Genomic DNA, 9,868 nt, shown 5'->3' with positions numbered 1-9,868 from the left:
CATTACTGGAGGTATTATAGATAGGTCCATGTTTCATAACATGCTTAAGCTCTGTACCCTGTGAGTTTTTCATTTTTGACTTCTATTTTCCAATGCTTTTTAATCACAAACTTCCTTAAAATTACAGAGAAATAGCAAAATTGCTTCCTTGTATGTAAATGCTAATATAACTGTATTCATTAGAATGGAAGTAAAACATTGTTTTTTATATATACAATAAAAGAATTTGCATCACTGACGACTTATGTCAGGACGAACCAGCTAAGAGCTAACACAGGATACTACCTATTACAATTACATATTACATGTCAACAGAGAAATTATTCACTTCAGATTGGCTTCAAAGGTCTTGCTATTGTGCCTTCTCGTTGTAGGTGTTGCATTTGGTCGATCTTAAGGCATTTAAGAACTGGTGGCTCATTCAAATGAGAAGCTTTCTGATTTGCTTGGCTTTTAGGTTTGTATATTTTCGAAGCGAGGTAGGAAAGAGATGTGACCACCTCAGCTATTTTAGGCCTTGAAGAAGGTCTCTCGTGCAAACACATTTTAGCAATATCAATTGCACGGCATAAATCCCTTTTAGGATACTGCCCCTCTAACTTAGGATCAGCCATCTCTGGAAACATGTCCCTGATATAGAATTTTCGCTTTGCCTGCGAGAAAAAGATGACATTCTCAGATTGAAACCAGCAGCTCTATGAAACACTGATATTATTTATTGACATGAAAGTTCAACAGTAGAAGACATAACATTTCAGGGATATCACAATAGCAAGATGAATGGGAGAGGAACTTTAGATATGCAATTTAGAACTATCTGATATCACTTCTCATAAATTTCTTTACAATTTAGAACTATCTGTTTCATAACATGTTTAAGCTCTGTACCCTGTGATTTTTTCTTTTTTGACTTCTATTTTCCAATGCTTTTTAATCACAAACTTCCTTAAAATTACAGAGAAATAGCAAAATTGCTGCGTGAGTATATAGTGGCTGTGGGTGTTGAATCATATTACCACAAATTTGTGCCTCGTGCAAATAAGTTCAACCCTCTTCATTTCTTCTCTTCCACCACTGATAATTTGGAGTTGCAAGCTAACCCTAGCTAGCTGTGGAACATTTATTTATTCTAAATGCTGTAGGCATCATACGAGCTCCTCGTGGTGATGGAAAAGAAACTATTGTATTGGTAACTCCTTACAATTCACAAAACACCACATACAGTGATGCTGTTTCACTAGGGATCGGTTTCTCAATTTTTTCACTTCTAAGCCATGTTACATGGCTTGCAAAGGATATTGTTTGGTTAGCTGCTGATTCCAGATATGGGGAGTATACGGCAGTTGATTCATGGCTAAAAGATTATCATGGTCCTGCTTTCCCTGGTGAGCAAAAGGATATTGTTTGGTCCTGCTTTCTAATATATATCACTTCTCCTAAATTTCTTTACTGTGAAATAGATAATTGTAGATTGTAAACCAAAAAAGCTCAGATGTTGCCAAACTTATAAAAAAAAAAAAACCTCAACCAATGTAGATGTACAATAGTTTTGAAAGAAGCTTTTACAATTGATGGAATGAGAAAAAAAAAAGAAGCAAAGGTCCTCACCCATACAACAAGATTATACTCATCCTTAGGTCTTGAAGTGTCTATGGCCCTTCTTCCAGTGATGAGTTCTAGAAGAACAACCCCAAAGCTATAAATATCTGCTTTTGTTGTTAATCGTCCAGTATTTACATATTCAGGTGCGCAATATCCACATGTGCCCATTGCCCTTGTGGATACATGTGTGTCATCACCACTAGGACCAAGTTTTGCCATGCCAAAATCACATATCTTGGGATGATATCCCTCATCTAACAATATGTTAGAGCTTTTCACATCGCGGTGTATGACTGGAGGACTGAGTTTATCATGTAAATACTCTAATCCTTTTGCTGCACCTTCAGCTATTCTCATCCTTGTGTTCCAATCGAGTACTTTCCTATCGGGATCAAGCTCTGTTGCAATCACATGAACAAATATTTGTATCAACAATTGCATCTCTCGAAAGAAGGGAAAAAAGTTTAACAATAATATACTGAAGAAGCTCTACAAAAACATACTGTGCAGGTGGTCCTCCAAGGATCCCAACGGCATGTATTCAAATACCAAAATCCTTTCATTTCTACAAGCGCAATAGCCAATAAGGTTGATAATGTTAGGATGATGACATAGACTCATGAAAAGCGCCTCTAGGAGAAACTCATTATGTCCTAGTGCATCAGTACGAAATAGCCTCTTTATAGCTACATTCTGCAAACAACAAAATCCTCGTTAGCCAGCACAAACTATGCACAAGAGATTCAGTATGCAATCAAACACATATTCCTGAATGTTTTTTGTTTGTTTCTAACTTGGAGCATGCAATGCATCAGCCACACTAACTAACAGAATGAGGAGGAGGATATGAAAAAGGAGTTATGAAACACAGATCAAACTTAATAGCTAGATATCCTTAGCTTAATAACCGAGAATGAAATTTCAACATGGAGCATCATCATGTAGAATTTTTTACCAAAAAAGATTAAACATGGAACCTTGGAGAAATAGTTGTTCTTATTAGAATTGCACAGTTTGTCAACAAGAATTGCACAGATGAAACTTAAGCACAAATCAAACTTAATAGATATCCTGCTCAGCTTAATAACTGGGAATGAAATTTGAATATGGAGCACCATCATAGACAATTTTTTTACTAAAAAATATTAGACCTGGAACCTTGGAGAAATAGTTGTTCTTGTTAGAATTGCACAGTTTCTCAACGAGAAAGGCAACAAGAATTAATATTGCACAGATCAAAACTAATAGATATCCTGCTCAGCTTAATAACTGGGAATGAAATTCAATATGGAGTAAGTATCATCATATACAATTTTTCACTAAAAAAGCTTGGAGAACTAGTTGTTCTTATTAGAAAGAATCACACATATTTTTCTCCTAAGGAGAAAGGCCGGCAACAAGAAAGAAAATGTCAGCGATCGACGAGTTTACCTGGTTCGTACTTTCCAGCCTTCCCTTGTAAACGATTCCATAGCCTCCCTCTCCCAAACAGTGATCATCATTAAAATCCATTGTTGCAGCAACTAATTCACTGAATTGAAACATCTGACCATCAGATTTACTAGAACTAGAACCGCCACTGGATACCACTTGCTTTTCATTCTTTGAGGTCTCTTTCTCGATATTCACAGGGCGATTGCGATTGGCTTGCAACGTGTCTGAAGAAACAAGATCTAACACACACAAAAAAAAAAAATGTCTATGAGCAACCATGAACGTAGATAGGAGCAGGCATTGCGAAATGCATGCTCTTAAAAGAAGGGTTCTGACAGATGATCGAAAGGATATATATTTTCAATAATAAAGATTCACCAAGAAAAAAAGCGAACAAAATTAGGGTAAAAAGGAAGAAGACAATGTATAAAAGCGATTCATCAAGTCGAATAAAATTAGGGTAAAAAGGAAGAAGACAATGTATAAAATCAACGCGAACTCGCGATCCACAAAGAAAGGGGGGAAAAAATCCAGCGAAACCCTTCCAGAAACTAATCCGCCATTGAAATCCGAACATTCATCCAAGAAAAGAAAAAACCTATCTTTCTTTCACCAGAAATCTGGGAGCTACCGACGGAAACCCAGTCGCCAGATGCAAGCTAAGAAACACAAGAACACCAAAAACAAAATCCGAACATTTAACCAAGAAATTAAAAACAATCTTTCTTTCTTTCTTCAGAAATCTGGCAACAACCGACAAGATCCAATCGCCAGATTAGATACATGCTAAGAAGCAATCGAATAAGTTAAAGAACTCGAGCCGAACAAAAAAGCCATCATGAAATGTCATAAAGAAGGGCTTGCTACCTGTTGCAATGTCCCGTTGATCGCCCTCGTCCGTCTTCGACACTCGAGCGCCGCAAAAACAGAAAGTCAGCATCGACTGCAACCGCCGATCGACGTCTCTTTATCTCAAGAAGCTGTCGGGCTTACGCGATGAAAGTGAGAAGACGCAAGAAAGCAAGAGAGCTCTCGACAGCTAGCGGAAAGGAAATCTTTCTAATCGCCAAGCAAGCAAAGCAAAGCAAACAGAGGAAATTAACAAAGTGCCGGAAGAAGGGACTCGCCGGCGCATATATAGCCGTTTCGTGTTCCAGATACGGAAAGATACAAAGTGATTCGGAGTCGGAAAAACTTACCAAATTTGCTAATTCTTATCCAGTTAACTTACCAACAAAAAGAGCAGCGCCAGCCGCAACGGTCGGTCGGAGGCCGACGAGATGGATCTTGAAGCCATGCGCGCGCCACAACTTTTTATAATATAATATGAAATTGAAATATTTTATTAATCGAAAAAGCTAAAAACTAAATTAATATGACAACTTTTTATAAAACTTAAAAAATACTATTAATTAGAAAAATAACTGTCCTTTGTAAGCTAGGACCAAATTAAAATTTATCAAATTTTAAACGTGGAAAATTATAGAATTAGAATTAGAATCAACCTCATTTTTTTCTAATTATATCTAACCAAATCAAAATGTAAAAAAAAATATTAATGATTAACTTGTTCACTTAATTTTATAGTATCAACTCAGCTTCATCTCCGTAATGAATGGTTATATCTAATCAACTCAAACTGTTGACACTCAACTATTTGATTCTCTAATTAATTTAATTACTTTTCAGTCAACTTTTTTGGATTAACATTTAACTCACTATGATTCATGATCAATTCTATTATTTTCTCTAATTACTATATCATTAGTTGACTATTCATGTCATCAATAGACTAATCTAGATAAATTCATTATTGAAACTTTAGATGATTGTGTCATCAGTCGATTGTTGTTTACTAATAGTTGACTCACTTGTTAGGAGCTCACTCTTCGAGACTTCTTGCCATGCATTTAATCCTCTTTAACCTACTAAAACTTTATTTGCCAAGAGCTCACTCTTGGAGACATCTTAGCAAATATATGATCTTCCTTAACATGTCAAGTCTTCACTTTCTCGAAGCTCATTTTTTGTTAGTTTAATATAAATTTGATATTTTTAAGATTATCAATGACTTTTGATGAAAGTGCTTCATGAAATATTAAATTTTTATTTTTTTTAACTTTGATATTCGTTCAATTCAATTTAAGAAAAATTAATTTTTTGCTTTAATTTGAAATTATAATGGGTAGAAGGATATTTTGAGGAAAAAAATGTGTCTCATAAAATACAAAGTATAATGGATGATTTAAGAATTTTTAAAATCTAAGTAAGCTTTTTGATAAATTGTCTAAGTTTTTTTCTTGTTCAATATTATTTTTCAAAAGCGTTTGGGTAAATCAAAAGGGCACCCTTTTATTTCTAAATCATCAAAGGTATCCTACTTTGATTTTTTATCAAAAAGACACCCTACCTTACTATTCAACCATATACATTTATCCAAATGCCCTTCATAATTGTTCTATATTATTATCTCCCACTTAAATCTCTCATATAATTTCTGAATCAGTCGGACGCGTTGTAATAACTTTGAAATTATAATTGCTACAACATATGTAATAATTATGATTTCGTAACGACTATTACATGAATATTAGATAAATAAGTTGAATATACGTTATAGTAACTACAATTTAAAGTGAATGGTAAATGAATATGATTGAATTCACGTTGTAGCTATTACAACGTGAGTATCTTTGAACAAGTTAAGTATGCGTTGTAGCAATTATGAAATTGTAACTGCTACAATATAAATATTTTTGAACGCTAAATATATCAGACATATTATAACAGCTACGAAATCGTAGTTATATGTTGAAATGTTGTTATCAAACTTTGAAGCATGCATCAAATATGTTTCCAGCGTACAAAACAATATTAGTTTACATAACAAGTCTAAAAGTGCATCCTGCTAGGCCTTGATTTAGTCATCCGGTTCTCACCAAAGGGCTCACCATTGTGCATCCTTTTTGCATTCCTGAAAGCTGCACAACCAACGACGTAGATGATGACAAGGAGTATGAGCATGACTATGTTGATCACTGAAACCTTCCTCCAACTATGCTTGATGCCGGCGAGAACCCCAGCTTTACATGAGTCACACTGCAGGCACAGTGACTGCTGATCGTTGCTCCATCTAGTGCAGTCCATGTCGTTGACAGTCATCCCTGCTCCCGCAATCCAGAATGTTTCATTTACATAGGTATAGCCGCAAGAAGTTGGAGGCTTGCAGCACCCGGACTGTGTCATTAACAACCGGCATTAGATAAGCAATCAGCAGGGTCAATGGTCTTTATGCATCTGGTAAAAAGAAAGATCTCCGAAAGGATAAAAACATATTTCATATAAAACACTTTTGACAATAACAGATGAACTAGCTAATTGATGACTACTATAAGTAGTTTGGCAACTCGGGTCAACATACTTGAAATGACACAAGGCTTCATGGCTAGTTCTATATTTCCTCCCAGTCTGTTGTTGAAGAAATTCAAAGAAAACAATTGATCATGGTACATGAGCAACAAGAAAACTCAATATTCTTGACACAATGCTCGAGTGCAACCTTTATACTTCCTCTTAAGTCTATTGTTGAGGAAATTTCAAAGAAAACAATAAATTGCTAATTAGTAAATGAGAAACCAGAAAATCCAATATACTAAATGGCATAGGCTTGAAGGCTACCTTTGTATTTCCTCTCAATTTGTAGTTGAGAAAATTCTAAAGGAAAAAATGCTAATAATTAATCGTACTTGAGAACAGAAAGAAAAGTGAACTTATTCAAAAATTACTATCTTTGATATGGTAGTCAAGAATTCAGCCATTCTTTGTTAATCAAACAACAGTTAGATATATCTTAGAAACCTTTATAAGCTGTGGAAACAATTAAAATCTTTACTGTAAATCCACAATTTTCAGTGGAGATGCCCTCTACATTTGATCTACAACACTTTTTAATTGTTAGAAGGATAAGTCCAAATGTCATGAAAGCAGTAAAGAAGGTAGTTATTAAAAGGTTAGGATCGTAAAAAATCCTTGTAATCAACCTGCATAGTAGGGACTCATTACTTGTGTATTCAACTTGTGTAGATCCAATATATAAAATGTAGTCAATCTCTTTAGCTTAAAAGTTAAAACACAGGTAAACAGAGCACCTCATTTTAGTCGGAGTTGGAGTGAGAGATAAGGCATCGAGGATACAAGGATATTGAAGGATATCTGTTCAAAACTAATATGCATTGTGAATTCTATATGATAGTAACCTTACATCTCTTACACCATATATATGTATATATATTTATTCATGTGGGTGTGTGTGGATGTTATTGTATTGATCTTCCTTTTCTTCTGGCAAAAATTTCTACAATTTGGGAAGAAGATATCATTCCTCAATCACATTCCTTCTGATGTGGTCTCCCTCTCTTTTGCTAGGTAAAAGAAAAGTAGACAAAAGACCACTCTCAAGTGACTTTTCGAATGTGGTCTGGTAATGCTGTTCCCTTTAGACTTTTCCCCTTTTAGGCTCACAAGTCTTTTTATTAATAATAATCCACCAAACAAAATATTAATAACAATAAATAATAAAAATGTCCTTTTACTACATTCCCTCTCTTTTTTCTTTTTTGAAAAAAGGAATCCACTTATATACCTTTAAGAATTAATAGGGCAAGAAGATAAGATCCAGCTCAGTGCTCAATGGGATTCCCAATACTTTTGCGATGGAGTTAAACATATGGTATTTCAAAGGGGAATCCTACAATGAATTAAGAAAGAACACTAAAAGAAAAATAATAATAACAACAACAGTAGAAGTAAAGAATTCTAGATTTCCTAGTTACTAGCCTTTGCAACACCAAGGCAAAGGCCAATCTTCAATATCTTACAGTTTGATGTTTAAAAAGTTTCAGGAGTTTTTTTCATATCTTTTCCTTGAATAAGCTAAGCAAAACGAGGGATAGGTTAAAGTAGGGAAAGAGTGTTTCAAAAATCTGAAGGAACCAACTAATATATTTCTGCTGCATACTATCTAAGCTTGTTTTACTAGCAGCTTAGATGTGGAGGGGCGACCGGGGTCAGAGTTATCACCTTTTGCAATAATTGTTTTACTAACAGCTAGCAATTAAATGTCGATGCACATTTTGAACGAAGGAGAAGGCATGCAGATGGAGATACCAAAAATTTCAACAATTAATTCTACCGAAAACATTGATCAACTAACTAAACATTCGAATCATTAGCCTTCTTGTAGAGACGATCGATCTAATATTTCAATAATATATACAAAGGGGTAGGCAAAGAAGGCAATGAAATTAGAGTAAGGACCAAGAAGTGACCTCGATAGGGGAAAGATTCCTCCTGTAGAACATATCCGGAGACTCGGGCACGAGGACCCCGGTGATCGGATCTCGGGTGTAGCGCGGCATCTTGGAGCAGGCGTGGCCGTCTCGTAAGCAAGAGCTGATCTTGGCCCAGTATCCGGGGTCGGAGACGCGGTCCTTGAGCCATCCGGAGTAGTCGGAGAGCTGGTACTCAAGGAAGGCGCGGTTCATGACCACCTGGCCCTGGCCGCGGTCGGTGACGGCGAAGGCAAAGATGATGAAGCCAAGCAGGGCGGCGACGACGAAGAACATGGCGAAGAGGTAGAGCTGGAGGAGCCAGGCGAGGCGGTAGCATGCGCCGGCGAAGCCCATGAGGGAGATGACCATGATAGAGACGGCGATGATGATGAGGGGCCACTGGAGGAAACGGAGGCAATCGGTGGAGTTGGCCCTGGCGCTGAGCCAGATGCCGCCGGCTAAAATGGGGATGGATATGAGAAAGGTGACGAAGTTGACGGCCCCGATCACCGTGTTGCTGCCGCGCATCATCGTGATTATTATTCGATCTCTTGTTCAGCTGGTTGCTGGCTTTTGCCTTAGTTATCCTCCCTCTTTCTCTTTCTCTTTCTCTTTCTCTTTGAGAGAAGTGGTAGAGGGTAGAAGATGGAACTTTTAAAGCTAGCGTTCTTTGGGGGCTTTGTTTTATTGTTATACAATTCAATATAAGACAATACAATAAACACTGCAGCAGCAGCAGGAGGAAGAGGATGACTGAACAGACTATCGTGAAGAGTGGTCACCGACCCTTTTAATTTTTTATTCCAAAAGAAGTCGTGAGAATCCAAGTCCTAGTCCTCGTAATCCAACGCGGCATATTTATAGCTCCTGCCATTTCTTCAGGCAGGCAGGCAGGGTATCATGGGTGACTAATGGGATCCCATGCCAGATGATAGAGGGAGTTATTAGGAAGTGAATCTCTATTTTGATCGAATCATGGAGTGAGTTTTGTTGTTGGCGCTCCTGGGATATAATTAAGTTGATTATAATGCAGCAGAGTTATAAAAGAGAATAAGAGTTTGAATTCTGACGAAGTCAGGTAATACCCTTTTGTGTCGTGACCAACTACAATTTTTCGATTTACCTCCTCATAGATGATCGTGGAGTCGATCGTGTGGAGTCACTAAGGTGGCGGATTTTAATTTTTTTACAGAAGAGTGTTGTTGTTGGAAGGCGAGCAATACCCTTCTCCGTCGTGATCGATTATAATTTCTTGATTTACCTCCTCACATATGGTCGTGGACCCGACCGTGTAGAGCTGCTGGGATGACGGATTCTACCTTTTGTAGAAGAGTATTGTTGTTGGAGTTCTCGGAACATAATTGAATTGGTTATGACGGAGCAGAGTTACTGAAATGTATAAGGGTTGAATCTTGACGAAGTCAAGGCAATATCCTCTTTCATCGTGGCCAATTATAATTTTTAAATTTACCTCTTCACATATGATTATAAGATCGTTGGAG

At 36.8% G+C, this 9,868-nt stretch overlaps 2 protein-coding genes across 2 annotated transcripts; both read right to left on the bottom strand.

Annotated features, from left to right (window-relative positions):
- Positions 1–329: 329 nt before the first annotated feature.
- Positions 330–4,333, bottom strand: LOC141836056 (putative serine/threonine-protein kinase PBL7). Its single transcript, XM_074723461.1, has 6 exons — positions 4,268–4,333; positions 3,635–3,695; positions 3,034–3,275; positions 2,106–2,295; positions 1,609–2,000; positions 330–653 (listed from the first exon to the last, which is right to left on the bottom strand). The coding sequence occupies exons 1-6, from the start codon at positions 4,331–4,333 to the stop codon at positions 330–332; spliced, it is 1,275 nt and encodes a 424-aa protein (XP_074579562.1).
- Positions 4,334–5,833: 1,500 nt separating this feature from the next.
- On the bottom strand, positions 5,834–9,137 carry LOC141836438 (tetraspanin-3-like). The gene is made up of 2 exons (XM_074723927.1): positions 8,364–9,137; positions 5,834–6,273 (listed from the first exon to the last, which is right to left on the bottom strand). The coding sequence occupies exons 1-2, from the start codon at positions 8,895–8,897 to the stop codon at positions 5,929–5,931; spliced, it is 879 nt and encodes a 292-aa protein (XP_074580028.1). The 5' UTR covers positions 8,898–9,137; the 3' UTR covers positions 5,834–5,928.
- Positions 9,138–9,868: the final 731 nt, after the last annotated feature.

The sequence above is a fragment of the Curcuma longa genome, chromosome 10, assembly GCF_044706935.1.
Source record: "Curcuma longa cultivar G26 ecotype Majalengka, Jawa Barat chromosome 10, ITB_CL_G26_1.1, whole genome shotgun sequence".
Lineage (NCBI taxonomy): Eukaryota > Viridiplantae > Streptophyta > Magnoliopsida > Zingiberales > Zingiberaceae > Curcuma > Curcuma longa.
Note: the sequence above shows the minus strand (reverse complement) of the source record. Positions and strands in the feature narration are given on the sequence as shown.

Coding starts and splice junctions, on each gene's coding strand:
- LOC141836056 (XM_074723461.1), bottom strand. CDS start 4,333: ATGGCTTCAAGATCCATCTCGTCGGCCTCCGACCGACCGTTGCGGCTG. Junction 3,696..4,267: donor TGGCGCTGCTCTTTTTGTTG/GTAAGTTAACTG, acceptor TGTGTTTCTTAG/CTTGCATCTGGCGACTGGGT. Junction 654..1,608: donor AGTATAATCTTGTTGTATGG/GTGAGGACCTTT, acceptor TTTTTCTCGCAG/GCAAAGCGAAAATTCTATAT.
- LOC141836438 (XM_074723927.1), bottom strand. CDS start 8,897: ATGATGCGCGGCAGCAACACGGTGATCGGGGCCGTCAACTTCGTCACC. Junction 6,274..8,363: donor GGAATCTTTCCCCTATCGAG/GTCACTTCTTGG, acceptor TTAATGACACAG/TCCGGGTGCTGCAAGCCTCC.